This window comes from Podarcis muralis, chromosome 17, assembly GCF_964188315.1.
Source record: "Podarcis muralis chromosome 17, rPodMur119.hap1.1, whole genome shotgun sequence".
Classification (NCBI taxonomy): Eukaryota; Metazoa; Chordata; class Lepidosauria; order Squamata; family Lacertidae; genus Podarcis; species Podarcis muralis.
In genome coordinates, this window is record NC_135671.1 from 3,242,455 (window position 1) to 3,268,241 (window position 25,787).

Below are 25,787 nucleotides of genomic sequence, written 5' to 3' on the forward strand. Positions count from 1 at the left end.
AATCTGACGCTGGGGATTCCACTAATGCAAGCACAAACCGACACTCTGCTTGCTACTGGAAGCGCAGTATGAAAACCTAACTAAAGAGTCCGCGGTGGTAGTTTGCAAGGAGGAACTGGGTTCATCCAGCCACTTGCCCAAAGCACACGCCAGGAGACACTGAACTGCAGAGCTCTGGAGAAAGGAGAGCTTCAGAATAACAACACCACTCCACTCTAGTCCAGAGCAACAGATCCTGTTTCCGGCAGTGTCCTGTTCCACTTCCACACTTTGCAACAAAATAGCAGGGGATGTGGTTTCAAAAATCTTATCCTCTTGGTAATAATAGCCCCCGCGGGGCGTGCAGAAAACGAACAGAGCAGAACAGTTTCCAGTACGCTTCTTTTTTGTTGTTGTTGCTTTGCTAGTTTCTTTCTCTCCCCCTCCCCACACTTTTAAGAGTGCCCTTTATATAAAAACTATTAGAATGTGTGTGGGGGAAATTGGGTGTGTAGGGAGATTCTCCTCCCATAGTTGGGCATCTTTTAATGTTCTTATGTAAATATATATGAGGACAGATCAAGATATACAACCGTGAGATTAGACACACACACGGGGAGATCAAGGAACCACAAATTGCTACGCAAAACCGCCACGTCTAACAGAATGTGCATGAGTTAAAAGTACATCAACTGGAAGGGGGTGGAGGGGGAAAGGGGCAGCTGCCATCGTGGAAAGTCCCAAACGTGCTTTTTTTCGTCACTCGGCTGCATCCACCTCCGCCCTCCTCACCCCCATGAGATGGGAGGGGAACGGGCAGTTGCCATCCTTCAAACAGTCCCGCAGCTCGTCAGTGCTCCTTCCCTCTAGGCATGGATACGAAGAAAAATGGCAGCTGCCCTCTTGGAACAGTCCTGTGGCGCTTTGCACCTCTCGGCTCGGCCCCCGTCTCTCAGGGGGGCTGAGCAAGAACGGGGCCATGCCTTCTTGAAACGTCCCACGAGTCTTCTGGACTCTCTCCTGCGTCAAGGCATGGCGGAAGGGGGCTTTGGGAGACTCCCCCCATGCCTTTCGAAGTTCCTGCTGACTGGCCGCAATTTGCCCGAGGATTGCAGGGGGTGGGGTGGGGAGGGCAGAAAAATAGATGCACGATGGTTTATATACCTTTGCTTACAGGATACAAGGGCACATTTAGCCACAGGTTCGGAATCCTTGCCTGGTGTTTGGCGCCCCGCTTGTCCTTCCCCTTTTGCTACCCCCCCTCCCGCCAGGGGTAAGCCTGCTTTCGTCACTCTCCCATTAAACGACATTAGAAGTTGTGTCACTGTGCAGCTTCCAGGGTTTGGTTGGCAAATCTTCCTCTCTTCCTCTCTCTCTCTCTCTCTCTCTCTCTCAGAAGCAGCAGCAGCACCAAGAGGGTCAATGACGTCGCCATGGGGAATGGGATCTGCTTAGAGGGGCTTGTCGCTTTCTTTTTTCAGGTGACTGGGGAGAAGAGCAAGGGGGAGAAACAGAGAAGAAAGAGTGAACAAAACACCACAAACGTGCACCTTTTATTTTGCTCATTTCAAGGCAATCTTGTCGCTTTCCATTAGCAGCCTTCTTCTGTGTCCAGGGCAGCTGTCTACCAGCTCCATCTGGTACGCCGGCTGACACCCTACCTGCCCACGCACTGTCCTGCCAGAGTGGTACATGCTGTGGTTATCTACCGCGTGGACTAGTTCAATGCACTCTTCATGGGGCTACCTTTGAAGGTGACCCAGAAACTAGTCCAGAATGCGGCAGCTGGACCGATGACTGGGAGTGGCCGCCGGGACCATATAACACCAGTCCTAAAAGATCCACATTGGGTCCAAGTACGTTTCCGAGCACAATTCAAAGTGTTGGGGCTGACATTTAAAAGCCCTAAATGGCCTTGGCCCTGCATACCTGAAGGAGCGTTTCCACTCCATCATCCAGCCCAGGCACAGAGGTCCAGCTCCGAGGGCCTTCTGGTGGTTCCCTCACTACACGAAGTGAAGTTATAGGGAACCAGGCAGAGGGCCTTCTTGGTAGTGGCACCCACCCTGTGGAATGGCCCTCCCATCAGATGTCAAAGAAATAAACAATTACCTGACTCTTAGAAGACATCTGAAGGCAGCCCTGTATAGGGAAGTTTTTAATGTTTGATTATTTATTATTATGCTTCATAATAATAATCCCCAGCCACTCTGGGTGGCTTTCAACAAAATATTAAAATACAGTAATGCATCAAACATGAAAAGCTTCCCTAAACAGGGCTGCCTTCAGATGTCTTCTAAAAGTCTAGTAGTTGTTGTTCTCTTTGACATCTGATGGGAGGGTGTTCCACAGGGCGGGTGCCACAACCGAGAAGGCCCTCTGCCTGCTTCCCTGTAACTTGGTTTCTCACAGTGAGGGAACCGCCAGAAGGCCCTCGGCGCTGGACCTCAGTGTCCAGGTAGAACGGTGGGGGTGGAGACGCTCCTTCAGATATACTGGACTGAGGCCAGTACTTGTTGGAAGATGTCCTAAGTGGCATATTATTCTTATTCTTATTCCACTGTAAACGTCTTCCATATCACTAGGGCCCTGTGGCAACAGGAAGGACTCTTAAAACACTGAAACACACTTTGGAAACCTATACAGTGGTACCTTGGGTTAAGTACTTAATTCGTTCCGGAGGTCCGTACTTAACCTGAAACTGTTCTTAACCTGAAGCACCACTTTAGCTAATGGGGCCTCCTGCTGCTGCCATGCCGCCGGCGCACGATTTCTCTTCTCATCCTGAAGCAAAGTTCTTAACCCGAGGTAATATTTCTGGGTTAGCGGAGTCTGTAACCTGAAGCGTATGTAACCTGAAGTGTATGTAACCCGAGGTACCACTGTATTAAGGAGAAGATTGGAAGCTGTTGTGTCTGGGAGCAGGCAGCTTCTTAACAATTCTGCTCTTGGGATCCCTACTGGTCCCTTTGTGCTAGCGCAAAACCAAACTTGTTGATGCACAACGAAGCTACTCACCTGTAGTAATCCTCCTGGGTGGGGAGCGGCACTCCGTGCAGAGGGTGGTGGGCGTGCAGCCACTGCTGCTGTTCCAGGGCCAGGCGCTGGAGCTCTGCTGACTGTGCATGCATGGCTTGGAGCTGATGCGCTGCCGACATTGGAGCCGAGAGAGAGCCTGGCAGGTCTCTGTAGGGCGCAGCTGGAGCCACAGAACAAAACAAGGACAAGTCACATTTTGGGGTGATCATGGCGAACAGCACGGGTTCTTTGCCTTTAACAGCGGCACAAAAGAAGAAGAGTTTGGATTTGATATCCCGCTTTATCACTACTCGAAGGAGTCTCAAAGCGGCTCACAGTCTCCTTTCCCTTCCTCTCCCACAACAAACACTCTGTGAGGTGAGTGGGGCTGAGAGACTTCAAAGAAGTGTGACTAGCGCAAGGTCACCCAGCAGCTGCATGTGGAGGAGCAGGGAAGCGAACCCAGTTCACCAGATTACGAGACTACCGCTCTTAACCACTACACCACACTGGCTCTCAGAATTTCTGGCAGAATTTCAGCAGCAGAGGCAGCTTGCAGCGGAGGGCTGAGAAAAGGTGTGTCTGCCCTCGTTCCCTCTTCTGTATATAAGACAAGCTGCCTTGCCACCTTCTTTTGCATCAGGCAGCAGCTCTCTAAAGCTTTCAGACAGGAGCCTCTCCCACAGAGCCAGTGTGGTGTAGTGGTTAAGAGCGGTAGACTCGTAATCTGGTGAACCGGGTTCGCTTCCCTGCTCCTCCACATGCAGCTGCTGGGTGACCTTGGGCCAGTTACACTTCTTTGAAGTCTCTCAGCCCCACTCACCTCACAGAGTGTTTGTTGTGGGAGAGGAAGGGAAAGGAGAATGTTAGCCGCTTTGAGACTCCTTCGGGTAGTGATAAAGCGGGGTATCAAATCCAAATCCAAACCCCACCCTAGAAATGCTGTGCGGGTTGTACCTAGTGCCTTCTGCATGCCAAGCAGTTGCTCTGCCCGTGAGCCACCCAGCCCTTGCTCTGCGCTCACTTCTTTTGCCTTACAGAGCTGAAGCAGTGGCCCAGCTCAAATCCGCAGTGGGTCACCTTCAGTTTGCACCTGTCTGACCTACAGGCCTGCAAGCTGAAGATTCTTCCCTTTATCTAATAAGAGTAACAAAACACATTCTAATGTAATTAAAAATAACCTCCCGCATGCTTGTTGATTGTCACGGCGCCTTGGCATTCATTGGCTGCAACCCTGTAAGCCGGGAGCAGATTTATATTCTCGGCAAGCCATTGGTTAGAGAGAGAAAAGGCTGCCTGCCCACTTCCCTGTCTTATTTCCATAAATAAAAGGGCAAGAGAAGGACCCACAGCAGAAGAAGGTGTGAAAGAGCACATAATATTTCTGCGAAGACCAGACCCCCAGAGTCTATTATCCTACACCCTTGCCCCCTAATCAGGTCCTCGCTTTTGATTCACAGTTGTTTTGCAGTTCCACGCATGCGCCTATGCTCTCGGCCACACTCAATCCATTTTCTCACACTCCCGCTTTTCGTTCTGTCACTTCTCTTCCCTGCCCCCGCATCTTGCCGCTGTCTCTGTGCTGCACCCCCCCATCCCTTACAGAGATCTTACCAAAAAGCTGGTGGCGCAGCACCTCATTTTCATGCAGTGGGTGAGGAAGGAGCGGATTAGGGATGGTACCAGCTGGGTAAGGTATCCGGGTGAGATGCGACCCAGAAGCCAGTGGATCGATAAGAGGGTGAACAGAGGCGGAAGCTGAGGAAATGGAGATTGTAAACAGTTAGCTTATGGCATGGGATATAGAGAGCAACAGGAGGGGGGGGGAGGTGTTGTGTAATATGTAATACAGTCCTACCTTGGAAGTCGAACGGAATCCGTTCCGGAAGTCCATTCGACTTCCAAAACGTTCAGAAACCAAGGTGCGGCTTCTGATTGGCTGCAGGAAGTTCCTGCAGCCAATCGGAAGCTGCAAAAGCCGCATTGGACGTTTGGGTTCCCAAAAACGTTTGCAAACCGGAACACTCACTTTCGGGTTTGCGGCGTTCGAGAGCCTAAACGTTCGAGTCACAAGGCATTTGACTTCCGAGATACGACTGTAAATTCAAATACAGTTTGTTCCTGATTTTTTTGCATTCAGGCTAAATTGTATGTTAGCATTTATGTGGCATTTTTTCAGTAATCTTTGCAACATCCTTCTAAGGTAGACAAGTGTTACCCACACATTGCAGATGGGTATTGGATCCACTGAGAAAAACAGCTATTATTGTTGTTGTTGTTATTTATTACATTTGTTTACCGCCCTTCATCCCATAGATCTCAGGGCAGTTCACAACATAATATCTACAGCTACAGAGAGAATTTGTAGCTGAGATGATACAAGGTGCTGGATGTCATTGCTCACATTAACATTCATACCCTCCTCTTCCTCTCACGAAGGGGCCTGATTCATGTAACCAGATCCCTGAGAATCTCAACAAGGTTCTAGCTTTTACACATGCAAAGATAGGAATACAAGTAGAACATCACAGAGCCCCCAAAGAGTGACTGAATAAAATGTCCAGAGCTTATGCCCAGAGACTTTAGTATTTCAGAGTTCATTTTCCCTCCCTGACCAGCAAAAGCAGAATGAAATATGCAAAAGAAGCAACAATTTTGCGTGGACGTTTGCTTGATTTGAGTAACAGTATTCAAGTGGCAGAACCCAGCATTTCTCTGCAAAATTTGGATTGCAGAAAAACTCCACAGATAAGAAAGAGGGAAGCAGAGTCTCAAGAGCTCGTCTTTCAACTTGCAATCAAAGCCTGTAACAGGCTGAAAATACACAGACTATTAATTAATTAATTAATTGGCACTTCCAGGCTGAAAAGAACAGCACAGTTGCTTGAAGCTTAACTTCTAGGTGAGGTGCGAAACCCATGTTTGAGCTGTACCGTGTCAGACAGAATGTGGGGGTCCGCACAACTGACTGCTGCTCTGCGTGCAAAAATCCCCATCGCGCAGAAGATACATCAGGCAGAATGATTCTAGTCCCATATGACACGCACCAGTTTCCCATGTGCAGGAGATTATCTTGTATGCAACAGCTTTCATTTGTGTAAGAATCCGATGCTGAAATGGCACAACCAGAACAGAGGCCGGTCACTGTATCATGAGCTGGAAGGGACCCAAATGGTCACCTAGGCTCACCCCCTACAATGCAGGAATCTTTTGCCCAACGTGGGGCTCGAACTGACTGCAAGAAGTGAAGTTACGGGGAACCAGGCAGAGGGCCTTCTCAGAAGTGGCATCCTCCCTATGGAACGTGCCCCCATCAGATATCAAACAGATAAACAACTACTTGACTTTCAGAAGACATCTGAAGGCAACTCTGTTCAGGAAAGTTTTTAATGTTTGATGTTTTATTATGCTTTTATATTTGTTGGGAGCCGCCCAAATTATCTTACAAAGCAACTAGAAATAATAATGTCGACATATTTGAATTACAGTGCTGGAGGAGACTCTTGAGAGTCCCATGGACTGCAAGAAGAACAAACCTCTCCATTCTTAAGGAAATCAGCCCTGAGTGCTCACTGGAAGGACAGATCCTGAAGCTGAGGCTCCAAGACTTTGGCCACCTCAGAAGAAGAGAAGACTTCCTGGAAAAGACCCTGATGTTGGGAAAGATGGAGGGCACAAGGAGAAGGGGACGACAGAGGACGAGATGGTTGGACAGTGTTCTCGAAGCTACCAACATGAGTTTGACCAAACTGCAGGAGGCAGTGGAAGACAGGAGTGCCTGGCGTGCTCTTGTCCAGGGGGTCACGAAGAGTCGGACACGACTAAACGACTAAACAACAACAACAATTTTCACTTTAAGTAGCATGGGACTAGAGACTTCCCTTTTTGTTTCAATGAAATATGAAAAACCTGGAAATGTGCCCCAAATCATTATCCATGTTGTTGTTGTTGTTGTTGTTGCTGCTGCTGCTATACCACTGTGAAGGTCCTGAGTATTGCTAGGGGCCTGTGCTTTCAATATTTTGTTTATTCAATGTTTAATATTTCACTTGATATTTTGTTGGGAGCCACCCAGAGTGGCAGGGGCAACCCAGTCAGAAGGATGGCCTAAAAATAATGTAATTATAATTATTAAGGACCAGACTTAAAAGTGATGCCAAGGCAAGCTGGAGAGAGAGGCCCCGCTCCTCACCTGCGTGGATGGCGTCCTGCTGGTGGAGATGGAGATGGGAGTGGATGTGGGAGTGCTGGTGGTGATGGGGGGTCACGTTGAGCATCTGCAGCCGGGCCAGGGGGTCGTTGCTCAGGGCGGCCACCCTTTCAGCATGCTGCCGCTCAGCCGCCAGTCGCTCGGCGTAGGACATGTCGGGCCGCAGGGCAGGGCCGGCCGCCAGCGCTAGCCGCTCCCTCTCCAGGTGGCCCAGCCCCGGGTGGAAAGGGAAAGCGGGGTGCAGGCCCGGGCCGGCCTGCAGAGCCAGCCCCCCGTGGCGCGGGAAAGGATCCATGGTGGCGCTGGGCACGGCGTGCAGCTGCTCCAGCTCGGCGGGCTTCACCTCGAAGCCGGGCTTGAGGCGCTCGCGCAGGTCGCGGTCCCGGAGGTCTCGCTCGCGGGCCTCCCGCTCTCGGAGCTCCCTCTCCCGGGTGGCCGGGTCGCTGCTGTAGATGGCCGGCACGTTGTAGCCCAGCAGTCCGGGGTCCACCGCGCCCAGTGGGACGTAGAAGGGGTGGTTGCGGTTGCTGGGGGACATGACGTGGGGCCGCGCGTACTCGCTGAGGGTGCGGAGCGCCGGCGTGTCGGGGCCCAGATAGGGGGGGACTGTGGCAACGGCGCTGCCTTGCTCAAACGACGGGCGGTGAGGGACGGGCCCCAGGGAGGCGCACTCCACTGCGCGGCCTTCTTGCGCCACCTTCTGCAAAAGACCAGAGAGAGGCGTGTTTCTAGGCCGCTTTTTATTCAAATAAAGCCCAAAGCGGCGTGCAAACAACAGATAAAAATAACATAATGTAACATCACAAATACAGTGGTACCTCGGGTTAAGAACTTAATTGGTTCTGGAGGTCTGTTCTTAACCTGAAACTGTTCTTAACCTGAAGCGCCACTTTAGATAATGGGGCCTCTTGCTGCCGCCGCACCACCACCATGCTTCATCCTGAAGCAAAGTTCTTAACCTGAGGTAATATTTCTGGGTTAGCGGAATCTGTAACCTGAAGCGTATGTAACCTGAAGTGTATGTAACCCGAGGTACCACTGTACAGCATAAATCGAATGGAATATAGTGGTACCTCAGGTTACATACGCTTCAGGTTACAGACTCCGCTAGCCCAGAAATAGTACCTCGGGTTAAGAACTTTGCTTCAGGAGGCCCCATTAGCTAAAGTGGTGCTTCAGGTTAAGAACAGTTTCAGGTTAAGAATGGACCTCCGGAACGAATTAAGTACTTAACCTGAGGTACCACTGTACTTAACAAATCATCAGTAAAACAATCCCAAATCAAACAATTACCATCTATGTAACACTATTAACAAAAACAACTAAAAAATAAGATAAACATCACAGTTACACCAAAATTCATATTATAGGATTCACGAAGTACAACAGCATTCATATCTATAAAACAATATTAAGAACATCAACAAAACAAAGTGTTGAATTTGTACACGGGCTCTCCCCTCTGCCATGACCCATAATTTTTCATTCTATTCAATACATCAAAATACACCTGTACACAAAGCTCCTTAATGAGCTACATTCCTTTTCATTAGCTGCAAGGAGTCCTGTGTTATTATCAGGAGCAAGCATGATAGGTAAATCACACTGTGCAAGTTGAGAATTACCTCTTTATTGGCAAAAACATGATTGACACGAGTGTCAGGCCTAATGAGTACATCAACTCGTCTCCAGTAGGGCTTGCCCCCATGAAGCATTTGCTGAGATTGAAGGTCCCTGCCTCTCCACAGCTGCCTGAATCCCCTCCTCTCTGCCCCCCCCCAACAAGCAATCGGATACTGCGCCTGCATGAAGTCAACCCCTCCTTCACCCTTTTCATGCCTCTTCTGGTTCTGGGAGAACTTATTGCAGCAGGAGGGAGAGACACCCGTGACTCTTCACCAGCTGGACTCATCTCTGCCTCTTGACCTCTCTCCTCTCCTGCTTCAGCTTCTGCCTCCGATTCTGGACTTCTCTCTGCCACAGAATCTCCCCGCTCACTAAGCCCTGCAACCTCTTCAGCTTCCACCTCCTCTTCCCCACCTTCTCCCTCTGACCACTCATCGTTGTCCCACCACCAATCCCCGGACTCTGAGCCTTCTCCGCTTGGGGGGTTCCCAGCTGATTTCTCCCACCATTCCTCAGAGTCCAGCAAGTCCATGACGGTTACAGGCATAACTGAAAAGGCCTTGTGCCAAGCCAGGCCATTCATTCGTTGGGTTTGGCACCAGACCACCATGTTGACCACACCATTGTTCTGTCCAACATTGGCTCTCCTCATCACTGGTGGAAACCTGGCAGTTTCCTACCCTTTTAATTGGGAAATGGAGGCTCCTGCGCCGGTACTTACCACACTTCTTTCCAGCTCCCGTTCCTTCTCCCTCTCCCTCTCCTTCTCTCGCTCTCGCTCCCTTTCACGCTCCTTCTCCTCCCGGGCCTTCTGCTCAGCCTCCCTGCGCACCTTCTCCACAAGATCTGCCCTCTTCTTGGCCAGCTTGGAGCCGTCCAGTGGTACAAAGTAGAGATCGGTCCGTGAGCAGGAGTTGAAGCCGCGATCCAGGTGTTTATTGAACCTGTGGAAGGGAAGAAGGAAGAAGGTGTCAACGCCCAAATGAAATGGAGAAGGAGGGAAGGCCAAAAGTGGTGAGGACAACTGAGAAATGTGCCTTCAAAAGAAAATAGCATGTATATACAGCCATACCTCGGAAGTCGAACGGAATCCAAATCATGGCTTCCAATTGGCTGCGGGAAGATCCTGCAGCCAATCGGAAGCCGCGGAAGCCCCGTTGGATGTTTGGCTTCCAAAAATAGTTCGCAAACTGGAACAGTCACTTCCAGGTTTGCGGCGTTCGGGAGACAAAATGTTCGAGAACTAAGCTGTTTGAAAACCAAGGTACAACTGCATCTGAATCCTCCAAAACCCAGGAAGGGGGGGGGGGGCAAATGCCTCTCTAGCTAGCCTCTTGGGATTCTTCCCTATGCCATTCTATCTCCCCAGACTATGCCCCTCACAGACCCTGCTCCCTAATTTCTCGAGCAAAAATAAATAAATGAATTCTCCAATCTGTGTGAATTAGGTCAATGAAGCCAATAGGCAGAATTCTCCCTCTCTCTTTTGTTGTTGCATATTCTATCCTGTTTCCACGAGTGTTGGTGGGGGATGAGGAAAGCAAGGAATGTTGTGGGGCACTAGTGAAGATCGCCACCCACTTGATCCACAACAAGTCCAGTTCTGGCTTCTGAGATTTTCCAAGGCTCATCCTACAGCCCCCAAGGCTCAGGGAAGTCTCTGGGGCACATTTCCAGGTTTTTAATACAGTCCTACCTTGGAAGTTGAACAGAATCCGTTCCGGAAGTCCGTTTGACTTCCAAAACATTCAGAAACCAAAATGTGGCTTCTGATTGGCTGCAGGAAGCACCTGCAGCCAACCAGAAGCCGCGGGAGCCCCGTAGGACATTTGGGTCCCAAAGAATGTTCGCAAACTGGAACAGTCACTTCCGGGTTTGCAGCATTCGGGAGCCAAAACGTCCGAGTACCAAAGCGTTTGGGATCCAAGGTACGACTGTATTTCATTGAAACCAAAAGGAAGGGTCTAGTCCCATGCTACTTAAAGTGAAAATATGTAGGCATTACTCTATCCAGTTGCTTTGTAAGAAGAAGGCAGGGGACCACTTTTGGCCATTGAGAGCAAAACCACCAGAAGGTGGCTAAGGTGCTGCGCATGGATTGGCGGTTCATGCACGGTGCAGGCCCAATGGCAGAACTTCTTTTATGATGCGCTCTGAGATTTCCCAACCCTTCCCGCTCATCCTTACCCCATCTCTCCCCCATTCCTCTCCCTTCCTCCCTGTCCCTGGCTCCTTTTCCTTCCTCACCTCGCAGACTGGCTGGCATGGCTTGCCACGTCCACCACCTTGGGGGCTGGCGAGGGGCTCCGGATGGGGGGCATCGGACTCTCCGGGGGCTCGTATTCCTCGGAAGGCTCTTGCTTGATCTGCGCAGCGCTGAGGGGCAGCGGGGGCAAGGGAGGGGGAGGGGCCGGCATACCCCCTGCAGCTGGGGGGGCCACAGGGGCTGGCGAGGGGGCCTTGTATCCCCCGCCCGCCGGGGAAGAGGCCAGCCTGTACCCCGGTGGGGTGGCTGCACGGAACGAGGACGCTGAGGAAGAGGAGGAGGAGGAGGAAGGAGGGGAGCCCGGCTTGTAGGGGGCCGGGGGCTGGAAGGTGGGGGACGGAGAGGCCGTCCGCTTCCCGTAGGGGGTTACCGAGGGGGGCCCCGCCGGGGGCGACGCCGTCTTGTAGGGGGCTGCCGAGGCGGAGGCCATGGTGGTGATGACGGTGGAGAGGGTGACGGAGGCGGAGGTGACCGGTGGTCCGGCTCCGTGGGCAGGTGAAGGCGGTGGCGGCGGTGGGAATGTGTAGGCTGCAGTGTTTTGCCCCTGGGGGTGGCTGCATACTCCCAGGTACGTTCCCTGGGGTGCAGAGGAGGAGGAAGAAGAGGAGGTGGTGGAAGAAGAAGAAGAAGAGGAGGAGGAGGCAGAGGACGAGGAGGCGGAAGAGGAAGACGCAGAGGGGGCCTGGCTGTACGTGGCATGACCGTGGGGCGGGTAGAGGCGGAGGCCATAGGCGGCGTGGGACGGGTGGTGCGGGCCTGGCTCCAATGGGTGGGGATACCCTCCGGGGGCCTGGGGGGCTGCCGCAGCCGCCGCCGGGCCCCCCGCACCACTGCCGTGGCTGTGATGCTGGTGCTGCTGCTGGTGGAGGGCTGCCTGGCCCGGGAAGGCGGCCGGAGGGTGTGAGCCGACATTGCCCAGGGGGCGGCTATAGGGCGGCGGCCCTTGGCTCCACACTGGCTGGGAGGGCATGGAGGGCTGGGTGTACTTGGGGGGCTGGCTGGCGACGGAGAGGCTGCTGGGCTGGGGGAAAGAGTGGCCGTAGGAGGAGCTGTAGCTGGGGAGGGCCTGGGAAGGGGGCGGCAGAGCGTACTGGGCGGCTGAAGAGCTGGGCGGGGGCGGGGCGGGGGCGTAGGGGTAGCGGGAAGGGACGGGCGACTTGTCCTGGCCCATCCCGTGGGGAGGCGGGAGGTGCCCGCCCAGCGCTTGCCCCGCCACCCCCGGGGAGCTGGAGGCGGCCGACATATTGTTGAGGGGCCTCAGAGCGGGCGGCGGGGGCAGGTTGGCAAGGACGTGGGGGAAAGCGGCCGTGGAGGAAGGGAGGACCGAGGGGGAGTTGTTCGGAGGGGTTTTCTGAGGGGGCAGGCCCCCCGCCACCGGGGCCAAGGAAATGGGGGTTGTCGGGGGCGGGTTGTGCTTGGTGCCAAGGGCTTGCTCCCGCCCGCCTGGCGCGGGGAGGCCTGGCCCTGCGCCAACTGCTTTGGGACCCATCTGGACCACGTTGGCGCCAGAGTAGAGGGGGACGTGGGTCGTGCAGGAGGAGGAGGAGGTAGAGGAGGAAGGCGAGGACGAGGAAGAAGAGGAATTGGCAGACAGAGTGGGAGGCGGCGGGGCTTGCGCCTGGAAAATCCTCGAGGCCTGGGCCTCAAGTTGCGGCTGGTAACTGCCGGCGGGGCCCGGAGGATGGACGTCCCCTGCCAGGCCAAAGTTTGGCTCTGGTGGGCGAGCTAGGCCCTCTGCCAGGGGGGCAGGAGAGGGGCTCTGGGGGAAGAGTGGGGGGTGGTGGTAGGAGCGGGCCGGCCCCTGGGACAACACTGAGGAGGAGTCAGAGTCGTTCTCCACGCTGCCAGGGCTGTAGACGCTGGGCGAGGTGCTCCGGTTGTCCTGGTCGATGTCGCGAGGGTCGCTGCTTGTCTCATCGTTGAAGCTGTGGCCATCGAGGCTGTCAACGTCTGAGGGAGACTGAGGTCTCGGCAGCTCCTGGAGTGGAGAGATGAGGCACAGGTTGAGCAGAGGGTCTCGCAAGGTGGGGGGGGGGGGGTCCTAGAGGGAGAATTTGGGTGCACAGCAAATTTGGGCTCTTCAAGGGTAGTATGCCTTGCTCACGCAAGAAGAACCTGTAGCCATTGTGGCTTGGTGAGGTCTCAGGTATGGAAGCACATCAGCCATGTAGCCAGACCTAGCACAGGTGAGCACAGGAAAGGCAGGGACAGCCTTAGAAGGACCTGGGACAGGACACCTCAAGAGGTGTTTGGGGCACGCAGGGAGAGGAGGCCTGTGGCCAGGGAAGCCCCACCTCGGTTTTCGTTTTCTTTGGGGCATTGGTGTCCTCTCCTTCGCTCTCCGATATCTCCTCCGGGCGGCTTTGCTTGCTTCCTTTAGGGGCCATGGACTCCTCCACCCGACCCTTCTGCAAGGCAGAGAGAGGCCCGGTTAGAAATTTCTTCCCCAAGTTTTGCAATGTACGTTTGTTTGTTTTTTGCTTTCTATTAACTGTGGAAAATGTAATGTAACACGATGTGCATGCTAGACTAGCTGAAACTGCTTCCTGTACTAGTCCAAGGAATGAGCCCATCGTTCAAAGTTCGGGAAGAGAACGGGAAGGCATTGTGAGGCTATGCAGGTGATCATATTTGGTTACTTGATGACAGAACACAGGACAAGTGGTTACATAGAACTGTAGAGTTGGAAGGGACCCTGAGCATCATCTAGTCCACCCCCTGCAATGCAGGAATACGCAGCTGCCCCATATGGGGATCGAACCTGCAGCCTTGGCGTTATCAGCCCCACATTCTGACCGACTGAGCTATCCATGTTTGTGAGAGTGAAGATAATGCAAATTAACAAGTGGACAATAATTGCTCCAAAGAGGAAGCACTCTGGGATGCATAACTCAATGCTGCAAAGCATTTGCTCTCGGGAGCAATTGTTGTTCAGTTGTTAATTTGTATTGCTCTCACTTGGACACAGTGCTGACACTGAGCATAGCACTGTGAGGCTTTTCCATCCAGGAGGAAGAAGCAACAGATGATAGATGATGGATAGATAGATAGATGATAGATAGATATAGATAGATATAGATAGATGATAGATAGATAGATGATAGATAGATAGATAGATAGATAGATAGATAGATAGATAGAGATAGATAGATGATAGATGATAGATAGATGATAGATAGATAGATGATAGATAGATAGATAGATAGATAGATAGATAGATAGATAGATAGATGATAGATAGATAGATAGATAGATGATAGATAGATGATAGATAGATAGATATAGATAGATGATAGATAGATAGATAGATAGATAGATAGATAGATAGATAGATAGATAGATAGACAGAGGTGCTAAAGAATCAGTTGCTGGGTAAAACAACTTCACTCAAAAGGATTTTTGAACGGCAACTATTTTAACAATCTAAGTGGTTTTTTTGGAGAAATTTCTAAAACAGCTTTTTTTTTAATGCAATTTTTCACTGAGACTTTCAAAAAGGTTAAGGAAACAAAATCATATTAACAAGGCCGCACAAACCCCTGCAAAATCACAACAAAGGTGAATTAAATAAAAGGTAAACATTCATCACTGCTTGTTCTAATTTTCCTGACTCTTGATAGGGTCATGATGGTGCAGCGTAAGAGTTCCAGAGATGCCGTCTTACTGGTCTCAGGTACCATGTGCCATGGATGTGAAGAATGCCACAAACTTGCATTTCCCATTGGTGCATTTGAGTAGAACATCTTGCTTCTACTGCACATAAAAACCAAAACTGGAGACTATCTGGTGCAACTCAAATAAGTGTGTTACTGTCACTTCCAGTTCTTGAGCTGCCAAAGTGTAGCTTGACACAGAAGCTATGATGACCTACCTTGGACGTTTGCCGGGATTTCTCAGCCTTGCCATCACTGCTGGAAGTGCTGACGCCACCTGGAGAGGCTCGGCCCCGCGTCCTGAGCTCCTCTCGGGGCCCCGGAGTCTCCTTCTTCCTACCACTCCGCATCGACATCTGCAGAGAACATTAACGGAGAGACGAGAGGCTTCTTTCAGCGGTCCTGTGAAAGTGTCTCCTGCTTATCCCAAGCTGGGGCCAATCCCACCCTGTTCTGACAAGTGTTTCTCAGGGTTGAGTCGCACCATCGCTTTGATGCATGGAACTGTCAAAGTGATAGGTTCCCCCCACCCCTCCGATTATATTTTATTAAGTTTCAACATTTTTAACATATACAATCAAAGCACAATTTCGTCTTTTTGCTTTTTTTGTCGACTTCCCACCTTGTTTTCCATGGAGTTGCTGTTCCTCCCCTTCTGCTGCACCCTATCTTCCATCTATTAAATCATAACCACAATTATTATAATCTAATTACATCTGTTGGTTCATAGCTCAAATCCTGTTCTTGAGTTCCATCATGCTATAATATTTCCTTAAGTATCCCGAAAAAGCCATCCATTCTTCCATAAAACACTCATCATTAGCTTCTCTTCATTTTGCTGTTAATTTTGCCAGTTCTGCCTAGTCCATTATCTTACTTATCCATTAATAAATCTGCAGTTTTCACGCTGTGTTAAGGAGGCCTCATTGTGGACTTCAACAATGGTGCACAAACTTTCCTGAAAGGCACTCTGCCCATTACTGCTGCTCTTCCTTTCAAATCAGAACCAGTGAAGGCGGTGAAGGTCGTGTGTGAGTGTCTGGAGGCGGTTGGAGGATGGATGGCGGCTAACAGATTGAGGTTGAATCCTGACAAGACAGAAGTACTGTTTTTGGGGGACAGGAGGCGGGCAGGTGTGGAGGATTCCCTGGTCCTGAATGTGGTAACTGTGCCCCTGAAGGACCAGGTGCGCAGCCTGGGAGTCATTTTGGACTCACAGCTGTCCATGGAGGTGCAGGTCAATTCTGTATCCAGGGCAGCTGTTTACCAGTTCCACCTGGTACGCAGGCTGAGACCCTATCTGCCCGCGGACTTTCTCGCCAGAGTGGTGCATGCTCTGGTTATCTCCCGCTTGGACTACTGCAATGCGCTCTACGTGGGGCTACCTTTGAAGGTGACCCGGAAACTCCAACTAATCCAGAACGTGGCAGCCAGACTGGTGACTGGGAGCGGCCGCCAAGACCACATAACACCGGTCTTGAAAGACCTACATTGGCTCCCAGTACATTTCCGAGCACAATTCAAAGTGTTGGTGCTGATCTTTAAAGCCCTAAATAATTTTTGGGAGCTGCCCAGAGTGGCTGGGGAAGCCCAGCCAGATGGGTGGGGTATAAATAATAAATTATTATTATTATTATTATTATTATTATTATTATTATTATTATATTCCTTCTGCAAGGGGCTGTTGTACATGATCTAGGTGCATCGTAAGTGAAGATTCATGAGGTCCAACAAAACTGACCAGACCCTGTGTGGACCGAATGTACACCCTAGAACAGGAGTAGCCAATGAGGTGCTCCCCAGATCACGCTGGATCACAGCTCCCAACATCTCTGACCAATGGCCAAGTTGTCTGGGATTGATGGGCGTATGAGTCCAGCAACATCTTAGAAGATTTTCCCCCGCGAATTCTAAAGGAGGCAAGTTACCAAGGTGAGATGTTTGAAGGCCTCTGCACTAAACTTTCCATTCATTATTTGGTGGACCTCAATCTTAATCAGCAGAGGCTGACAGTTTGAGGAACACAGTTATTTCACCGAAGGACGTTTGTAATAGGGGATTAAAAAGAACACTCTTTAGGATGACCTTTCCTCCCAAGGGTGATTAGTTAACTTTAGTTTATTGATTTGTTAATAATCCAGCTTTACTTTTCATATATTGAAAACACACCTATCTTGAGGGTGTTGGGTTTTTTTGTTTGTTAGACATGGCTTTATTTAGAATTGAGTCACTTAATTTATAAATTAAAAGGAAGAGAATTAATCAACTGAAACAATTTAACACACAAATTCCCCCCTTTTTTGCTTCTTTTCTCCCCCCAAACCACACCCAAAAATTATCCATCACCCAGGTGCAAATGGTCCACAAGTGACCAGCTCCCCTGCAATTTATGTCCACGAACCCTTAAGCTTTTCCAGTGTCCTCAAAGTCTCCCCTGCAGACCCCCCCCTCTAAGTTTATTCTACCTCATTGCCCAAAACAACTTGGGATAGCTTTAAAAGGACCTGAGACAAATTCATGGAGAGTAAGGCTTGAACTATGACGGCTTTGCAACAATACTAGAGAGACCCTGAGTCCTTCCCCCTCTCTACCCCGCAGTCTCCTGGGCACTTACGGAGTCTTTATTCTGTCGAGTCTTCATTCTTTTGGATGTAGGGTCCCCATTCTCCTTTGTCCGAGTGGATGAAAACATTAACTTTTATACAGTCCGCCACACAACTATTCCTTGGGAGACTGAGGTGTGAGCCTCAAGGGGTAAAACAACCTCTGCTCTTCGGGAAAAGGGCAGGGAGAACTTTGTCCAAGGATGCTAGGCTCCCAACAATTCCTAAAACAGAGAATTTTGGTTAGTGGGAAGGATTAAGAGGTCTGGAAGTGCTGTGTAGGTGAATCATAGCTAGAGATTTGTTCACTCCTTGATTTATATCCCTCCTTCTTTCCAAGGAGCAAAAGGTGGCGAACATAACTTCTCCTCCCCATTCGATCTCCACAACGACCCTGTGAGGTAGGTTAGGCTGAGAGGCAGTGGCAGCCCCAAAGTCATCCAGTGAGCTTCGCAGCAGAGGGGGGATTTGAACCCTGGTCTCCCAGGGCCTCATCCAGCACTCTGGAGAAACCCAGCCAGATGGGTTGAGTATAAATAAATAAATAAATTATTATTATTATTATTATTATTATTATTATTATTATTATTATAGCATAATGCTCCTTAACCTCAGTTCCTTTCAGTGAATATAAAGGTAAAGGTAAAGGTACCCCTGCCCGTACGGGCCAGTCTTGCCAGACTCTAGGGTTGCGCGCCCATCTCGCTTAAGAGACCGGGAGCCAGCGCTGTCCGAAGACACTTCCGGGTCACGTGGCCAGCATGACAAAGCTGCATCTGGCGAGCCAGAGCCACACACGGAAACGCTGTTTACCTTCCCGCCAGTAAGCGGTCCCTATTTATCTACTTGCACCTGGGGGTGCTTTCAAACTGCTAGGTTGGCAGTGAATACACAGTTACAATTTAAAACACAACAAATTGCACTAAGCATTTCAGAGCAGCAGAGAGAAATGAGTCTATGCTTTCATTTTGTTCATTTTGTTCAGACTACAGTGGTACCTCAGGTACCTCAGGTACTTAATTCGTTCCAGAGGTCCATTCTTAATCTGAAACTGTTCTTAACCTGAAGCACCACTTTAGCTAATGGGGCCTCCTGCTGCCACCGCGCCGCTGGAGCACGATTTCTGTTCTCATCTTGAAGCAAAGTCCTTAACCCGAGGTAATATTTCTGGGTTAGCGGAGTCTCTAACCTGAAGCGTATGTAACCTGAAGTGTATGTAACCTGAGATACCGTTGTACTTCCCCCAAAACTGGCAAGAACAACATAAAAAAAGAAATCATTTATTGCCACAAAATACAACAAAACATTGACACTACGACTGCTTATTGTTGTTCCTGAATTATTATGTTGTTGCTCTTATTTATCTGTTTGAACATTAACAGTGGTTCCCTCTCCTTGATCGCATGTCTGTGAAGCTGGACTACAAGAAAAACCCATTGCTTCAAAAATTTGCTCAATTCATAACCATGCTACTTATATCCTTTTATAAAATCATGGAAACATGGGTTATTTTAAGCGCCTTATAAAACAGAACTCCCCCACCAAATGCGCTGATAAATTATAGTCAAGAAAATGTATATTACACATGACTCCCAAAAGGAAATCAAGTCACTGGGCTTTGACCAGAAGATGCAGTCAGTTATTTATTTTAATGTTACTCAACAAATTGCATATAGTTGATGATCATTTCACATGGAGGGTCCGTTCTTGGCCCCCGTATGTGTCAGTGGAGCAAGTTCATCCTGTGCAGTTATGGCACGTGTTTTGTGACATTTTTGGTTACTTCCAGGCTTGGCTTGTGTGCTTGTGCACAATCTCACATGTTTCAGGTGTGTGCTAATAGGTCACCCCCTGTCTACCACTTTCACTGCAGTAAAACCTCTAGGCGATTTACAAGAAATATTAAAAGTATCAATAAAACATTATTTTTAAATTTAAAATGAACAGTAAATGTGATTAAAACACATCCATATCCCTGTGTCTGGATTTCTGCTTCTTTTCTGACTCCTGTTAACATTCTAGGGCCACTGCGATCTGGTTGACGTCCAGACATGACCCATGTGGGGTGCCATTTTGCATGGTAAAGTCATTTATTAGCACAGCTTACATGGCTTGGGCTAACCCCAACCATGCCAGCTCATATTAATGTTGTGCCTCACAGGCGGTGTTAGAACTCAAAGCTAGGTGCTAAATGGCTCCTTAAACCAGGGTTACAATTGCCTAAACAGAATGTCTAGTTGCCATTTTGGAGCCAGACTGCTTGGGAGTCATATTTTTCATTACGTTCTGGTTCCTGAAATCCGTTCTGGTTGTGCAAATAAAATATCATGGGTAGAATTCCAAAGGATGTGTTGCTAGTGTGTGAAAATAGGCAAGATCCTATTATTATCCACCCCCATCATCCAGCCAGGACACAGAGGTCCAGCTCCGAGGGCCTTCTGGCAGTTCCCTCACTGTGAGAAGTGAGGTTACAGGGAACCAGTCAGAGGGCCTTCTCGGTAGTGGCACCCGCCCTGTGGAACGCCCTCCCACCAGATGTCAAGGAAAGAAACAACTACAGTGGTGCCTCGCAAGACGAAATTAATCCGTTCCACGAGTCTCTTCGTCTTGCGGTTTTTTCGTCTTGCGAAGCACGGCTATTAGCGGCTTAGCGGCTATTAACGGCTTAGCGGCTATTAACGGCTTAGCGGCTTTAAGAAAAAGGAAACAAACTTGTAAGAACTCGCAAGACGTTTCGTCTTGCGAAGCAAGCCCATAGGGAATTTCACCTTGAGGAACGACTCAAAAAACGGAAAACCCTTTCGTCTAGCGAGTTTTTCGTCTTGCGAGGCATTCGTCTTGCGGGGCACCACTGTATCTGACTTTTAGAAGACCTCTGAAGGCAGCCTTGTTTTTAATGTTTGATGTTTTATCGTTGTCAGAGCTGCCCCAGGTCCCAGCTCACAGAGGACCAACGCCAGTCCGTTGTTATATCAAATAGTCTTTATTGAAGTTCCGTTTCTCATTTACAGCCACGGCGCACAGCTCTACGTCTTAAACCCTAGACCGCCGAAGCTCCGTCTGAGTCTCCTCCCCCCAGACACCAGTTTAAGACCCTAGCCTTGCTCCACCTCTTCCTTTGTTCTTTCCTCCTCTGGGTCCGCTTGTCCGCCGGGGTTTTCCCCTTTCTCGACTCTTCTGACGCTGAGTCCCCCGAGTCTTCCCCCTCCCTCCGGCGGGCTTTAGGACATGGTTCCCAATCTGGGCTTTCTGCTGTCCCGCGCGCCTGTACATTTGAACTTGGCGCGCGCGCCCAGCCTGCCACCTTCCTCCTGACCGTTATACTGCTCCTGTCGCTGCTTCCCTCTTCGGGGACGCTAGCCGGACCTGACTCCTCCTCCCTGCTTGCCGGAGGAGACGCTGACTCTGACCTATGGGACTCTTCCCCCCCACTACGCTCTGGTGGGGAAGCTGGCCCTGATTTCCAGCTACTGCTTTGGGAGTCTCCGCTGGCCCCCTGCTTCTGGTGTGTCCCCCCTGGGACCCCCCTTGCCCTGGCCATCGGCGCCCCCTTCTGGGAATCTTCTGATTCACTGGAGAGGCTCATGGAATCTCTCGGGTCACTGTCATTCTCCCCTCCGCTGCCCTCAGATTCCTCCCCCTCGCTCTCCATTTCCTCTCTCCCCTGTGCCTCTGCTCCTGAGCCCCTGACAATCGTGTTTTTAATATTCTGTTGGGAGCCGCCCAGAGTGGCTGGGGAAACCCAACCAGATGGGCGGGGTATAAATATTATTATTATTATTATTAGTTGTCTAATCAGGCCAAATGACACTTTAAATCCAGGTTACTATTGCCACAACAATGGAATGTCTATTCGCCATGGGGCTGGGCTACATGCCCCTTGAGGTTTTCTTCCCACACTAGAATTCTACACTCTCAAGTGCATTGCTTGACTGTAGCTTGCTCTTACAGCAATTCCCTTGTCCCACTATGCAGGAAGGAGAAGCAAACACACATAGTGGAAATGGAAATAGATAAGTTGTGGGTGAACATATCAGACGACACAGCAATTCTTCAAACAGCTCTTGTTTATTCACAGGCCAGAACAGAACTGAACTGAAGGGTTCAGCCAGCCTGCTTATATAGAGCTCCACTACAACGCAACTGTAACCATTTTCTGTAACTATCCAATCACTGAATGTTACTTTCCATCCCTTATTTGCATATGTGGACCTGAACTATCTACAGTATCCCCCTGCTGGCCCAGGGTGAGAACTTCAGTACATAACAGAAATGGAAATGGAAATGGTGTAACTATGGACTAAGGCAGAGATTTTAAAACTGTGGTCACCAACCCGGTGGCCAGAAATCTCCACATAGCCGCAATTGGACTCTCACCGGTGGCAAAACGTGCCTGGCTCATTTCCAACACTGAGCAGAACCGGTGAAGCTTTCAGAAGCTCCCTGTCATATTGCCACTTGGTTCCACGGAAAACTGCCCCATGTCAGCACTGATTGGCATCTCCGCAAATGTGGATTTGTTAGGACACATAGCTGCTTCTGTGTCGTCCCCCACCCCCAAGTTTTCACTTCAAAATAGTTCTCTAATCAAAGATCCCCCCCTCCAGTTTTAGGTATAAGAATATGCCCGCAACATCAGCACTGTGATGGCCTGGGATTCCGATTCGGAGGATGAAACAGAGGAATCCCAGCCTGCACAGGAGTCCCCGCCTCCAGGGCCGGCTGAACTGGGGCAAGGCCTAGATGCTGAAGAGCCTGCACCTGTGGCAGTGCATCAGGAGCTGGCCCCAGGTGAAGCCCTTCTGGCCCCAGAGGGGCTTGATGACTCAGTGGCCACAGGTGAGCCTCCTCCAGGGCCCAGTAACCCTTTGGCCTCTCCTGATCTGCAGAGGCTTAGGGCAGAGAGGCGAAGGGAACTGGTTGCCCCCAGGAGGAGTGCTCGCCTTAAGGCCAGAGGAGACGGGGCTCCTGGGGGCCGGGACCGCCCCTGGCCTTAGAAGAGGATAAAAGCCCAGTCAACTCGGCCCCAGGTTGCGGGAGCAACGTCGTTGTTGACTTCGGACCTTCCTGTGTTCTTGATCCCTGCTCGGCCTCCTGTTCCCGACCATCCGGTGTTCCTGTTACCTGCTCAGCCTTCTGTTCTAGCGTTCCTGTTCCCCGCCCGGCTCTCTGCATCGGACCTCGCCCCTCTTCGTGTGGACTCTGCTACACTCACGGTACCTTACCCCCGGGACCAGCACAAGCACCATGCAGACAGAAGAAGCCTCTTTCGTATCAGCAGAACTTAAATTTCTGTTCCTTGCTTTCTGCCACCTCCTCATGCCTGGAAATCCCTGTCACCCACCCATCCACCCCATGTTGTTGTTGTTGTTTATCCCACCAGGGACGTGGGTGGTGCTGCGGTCTAAACTACTGAGCCTCTTGGGCTTGCCCATCAGAAGGTCAGCGGTTCCAATCCCTGCGATGGGGTGAGCTCCCGTTGCTCAGTCCCTGCTCCTGCCAACCTAGCAGTTTGAAAGGATGCCAGTGCAAGTAGATAAATAAGTACCGCTCCGGCAGGAAGGTAAAGGGCATTTCTGCATGCTCTGGTTTCTGTCATGGTGTTTCATTGCGCCAGAAGCGGCTTAGTCATGCTGGCCACATGACCCGGAAGCTGTACGCTGGCTCCCTCGGCCAATAAAGCGAGATGAGCGCCACAACCCCAGAGTCGGCCACTACTGGACCTAATGGTCAGGGGTCCCTTTACCTTTACCTAACATTTACAGTACAGAACAATCAAGTAGAAATAGGGCATTCTCTTCTGCAAGTCCCATTGAAGTGAGTGGGATACATGTTAGAATATAGCGCTGCTCTTGCACAGCTCCTGTTTGTTCCCTTTAATGTGAGATGCACAAGAGAATTTCATGAAGGAATGAATTTAAATGCGCACATATTGCTATTCACTATCCTGGAGATGCACTCAAGCAAATTTGTGGGTGGGAAGGAGGTATCAATTTCTCATTTATTTCACAAAATCTATAAACGCTTGATTGTAAGAAAACAAAGAAGAATTAACTACAATAATTTGAGAATTTTGAAAAGGTAAAATAACAAGAAACGGATTAACAGATTCTTTGTTTAAAATCTAATGTTAGGCTGAATACCCCTACTTGGGAGTAATTTCCACTGAACACAATAGGACTTGCTTCTAAGCAAGCATCCTTAGGCTCGTGCTGTAAAAAAACTAGGATCATTTTGCATCATGCAGAGTTTTTGAAAAATGAAAATATAACAGATATTCTGGGTTGCAGAACAGTTTGCAGCTCCTAGCGGTGTTTAGCAGTATTCCCCTTTTCACAGGGAAAACATTCACACTCAGAAATCCAGCAGTTCATTAATGCTAAGCAAGAAAATGTGTTTCATGTTAACTAAGCTCGCTTTGAGCTATTTTGGAAGGTCACGGTCTATTTCCTGCAACATACAGAACAGTGTGAGAAACTCAGATATATAAGCTAGGTGTCAAATGGCTCCTTAAACCAAGGTTGCAGTCGCCAAAATGGAATGTCTAAGTTGCCACTTTGGGGCAAGATGGCTTTCCATTTCTACACCGACTTATATTTTAAAGAACAAATCTCAAAGTGGTTCACAACACACTGAAACATCAAATAAAATAATCCAGAATAAAACAAAATCAAGCTTCAAGGAAAATATTTCAGGTCCTTCTCTGAAGCGACATTTTGCTTTCCCCAGGCACCAGCCTGGCATCCAGAGATCTCCGCGTAGTCACAATTGGACCTGCCCCAGTCGCAAAACACGCCTGGCTAATTTCAAACACTGCCAGGATGAAGTAGGGACCTCTTGATCTGGAGTCAAATGGCGTACCGTGACTCTGGACAGTCACATGGAAAACTTATCAGGCCCTTTCCCAAAGCTGGTAGGCCAACAGACCACTTCTGATCACTGAAACATCTCCTCCGGGGTGCTAGCATTTCAAGGTACAGTGGTGCCTCGCAAGACGAAATTAATTTGTTCCGCGAGTTTTGTCGTCTTGCGATTTTTTTCGTCTTGCGAAGCACGGTGTCAGGAAAGTTTTGGAAAAGCTTCAAAAACCTCAAAAAGCTTTAAAAACCTCAAAAAAGGCTACCACACCGCGTTCTATGAGTTGCTCCTCGAGGTCAAGTCGCAACTGTATTAACGGTGTTAAGAAAAAGGAAACAAACTTGCAAGACGTTTCCGTCTTGCGAAGCAAGCCCATAGGGAAAATCGTCTTGCGAAGCAGCTCAAAAAACAAAAAACCCTTTCGTCTAGCGAGTTTTTTGTCTTGCGAGACATTCGTCTTGCAAGGTACCACTGTATGTAGGCACATCAATGAACCCATCCTCCTGGCGAAATCCAGTGCAAAACCTCCTATTAGTACAATTGGTTCTTCCTCTTTCTTCCCCTGCCATCTCCCCCAAATCCACTCTGGGGGGACAGAAGAACCCGTAGAACAGCCTGCAGCAGGAAGTGAGGGGAGATTTTTCTGTCGGGATACCCAGAAAAGCTTGCACGGACGGAACAATCTCCTTTGTGCAGCACTGAATTCCACCCAGATAATCCCTCTCTATCTTACCCTTTCATAGCACATGTAATATGGCTATAGCGGCCTTTTGGAGTCCCTGGGGTACATTACCTTTCTACAGGTCTGTAACCAACCTGTAATTTGGCAGAACCATGTGTATGACACACATTCACACACCCACACACCCCATAGCCTGAGGGCCACACCTTGGGAAACCACGGGCATGCCCACAGCCAGGAATGTTATGGCAGAAGTTCAGGGGCTGTTTGTGCGTGGGCAGAGAGCATCACGTCAGTATGAACAAGCATGTGTGAATGAGTCAACACCGATGAAACAGCATGGAGAGGTTTTGTGTCACCTCCCATTGCCTTGAAGACAATTCGGCAGAGCCACTTTCTGTTGTGAGTTGCCTGGTGCTGGGTAATTAGGTGTCACACACAAACACACGCACGCACACGTCAATCTGCTGTCAGTTACAGCCTCACACACTGCAATGACAGTGTACATGCATGCAGTTTGGCAAGGAATGATGCCATGCATCTCTGAAAGATGAATCGTCACTTTGCAGCTACACCTGGTGACGCATAAAATAAATAAATACATATTTTACGTATTCAAACGGGGCTGTATACCTCTGCCTTCCTCAACCTTGGCCCTCCAGAGGTTTGCGACGCCAACTCTCATCCGTCCCAGCAGGCACAGCTGTGCTTGAATGGTGGCTTATGGGAGTTGTAGTTCAAAACATGTGGAGAGACCCAGACAGGAAAGGGCTTAGCTTGATCCTATAGAACTGGAAGGAGCTGCAAAGCTGGTAGGAGGAACAAAATGTAACTCCAAATAGTGATAAGGAATACGGGGCAGGGGGACGGACAGACACCCTGACAGTTTCTGG

At 49.9% G+C, this 25,787-nt stretch overlaps 1 protein-coding gene across 3 annotated transcripts in view; it reads right to left on the minus strand.

Annotated features, from left to right (window-relative positions):
- Positions 1-482: 482 nt before the first annotated feature.
- Positions 483-25,787, minus strand: part of ATN1 (atrophin 1) — a 32,467-nt gene continuing 7,162 nt past the window's right edge. For 2 of the 3 annotated variants that reach the window (XM_077921127.1, XM_077921128.1), the window contains exons 2-11: positions 17,367-17,579; positions 15,375-15,428; positions 14,971-15,108; positions 13,394-13,507; positions 11,081-13,077; positions 9,555-9,777; positions 7,190-7,907; positions 4,612-4,755; positions 2,998-3,178; positions 483-1,464 (exon numbers count right to left, since the gene is read on the minus strand). In XM_077921127.1, coding sequence (XP_077777253.1) covers positions 1,431-1,464; positions 2,998-3,178; positions 4,612-4,755; positions 7,190-7,907; positions 9,555-9,777; positions 11,081-13,077; positions 13,394-13,507; positions 14,971-15,108; positions 15,375-15,428; positions 17,367-17,444 — 3,681 coding nt within the window. In that variant the 5' untranslated portion in view covers positions 17,445-17,579 and the 3' untranslated portion in view covers positions 483-1,430. The remainder of the gene's footprint in view (positions 1,465-2,997; positions 3,179-4,611; positions 4,756-7,189; positions 7,908-9,554; positions 9,778-11,080; positions 13,078-13,393; positions 13,508-14,970; positions 15,109-15,374; positions 15,429-17,366; positions 17,580-25,787) is intronic. The other variant, XM_077921129.1, reaches the window with a different exon arrangement.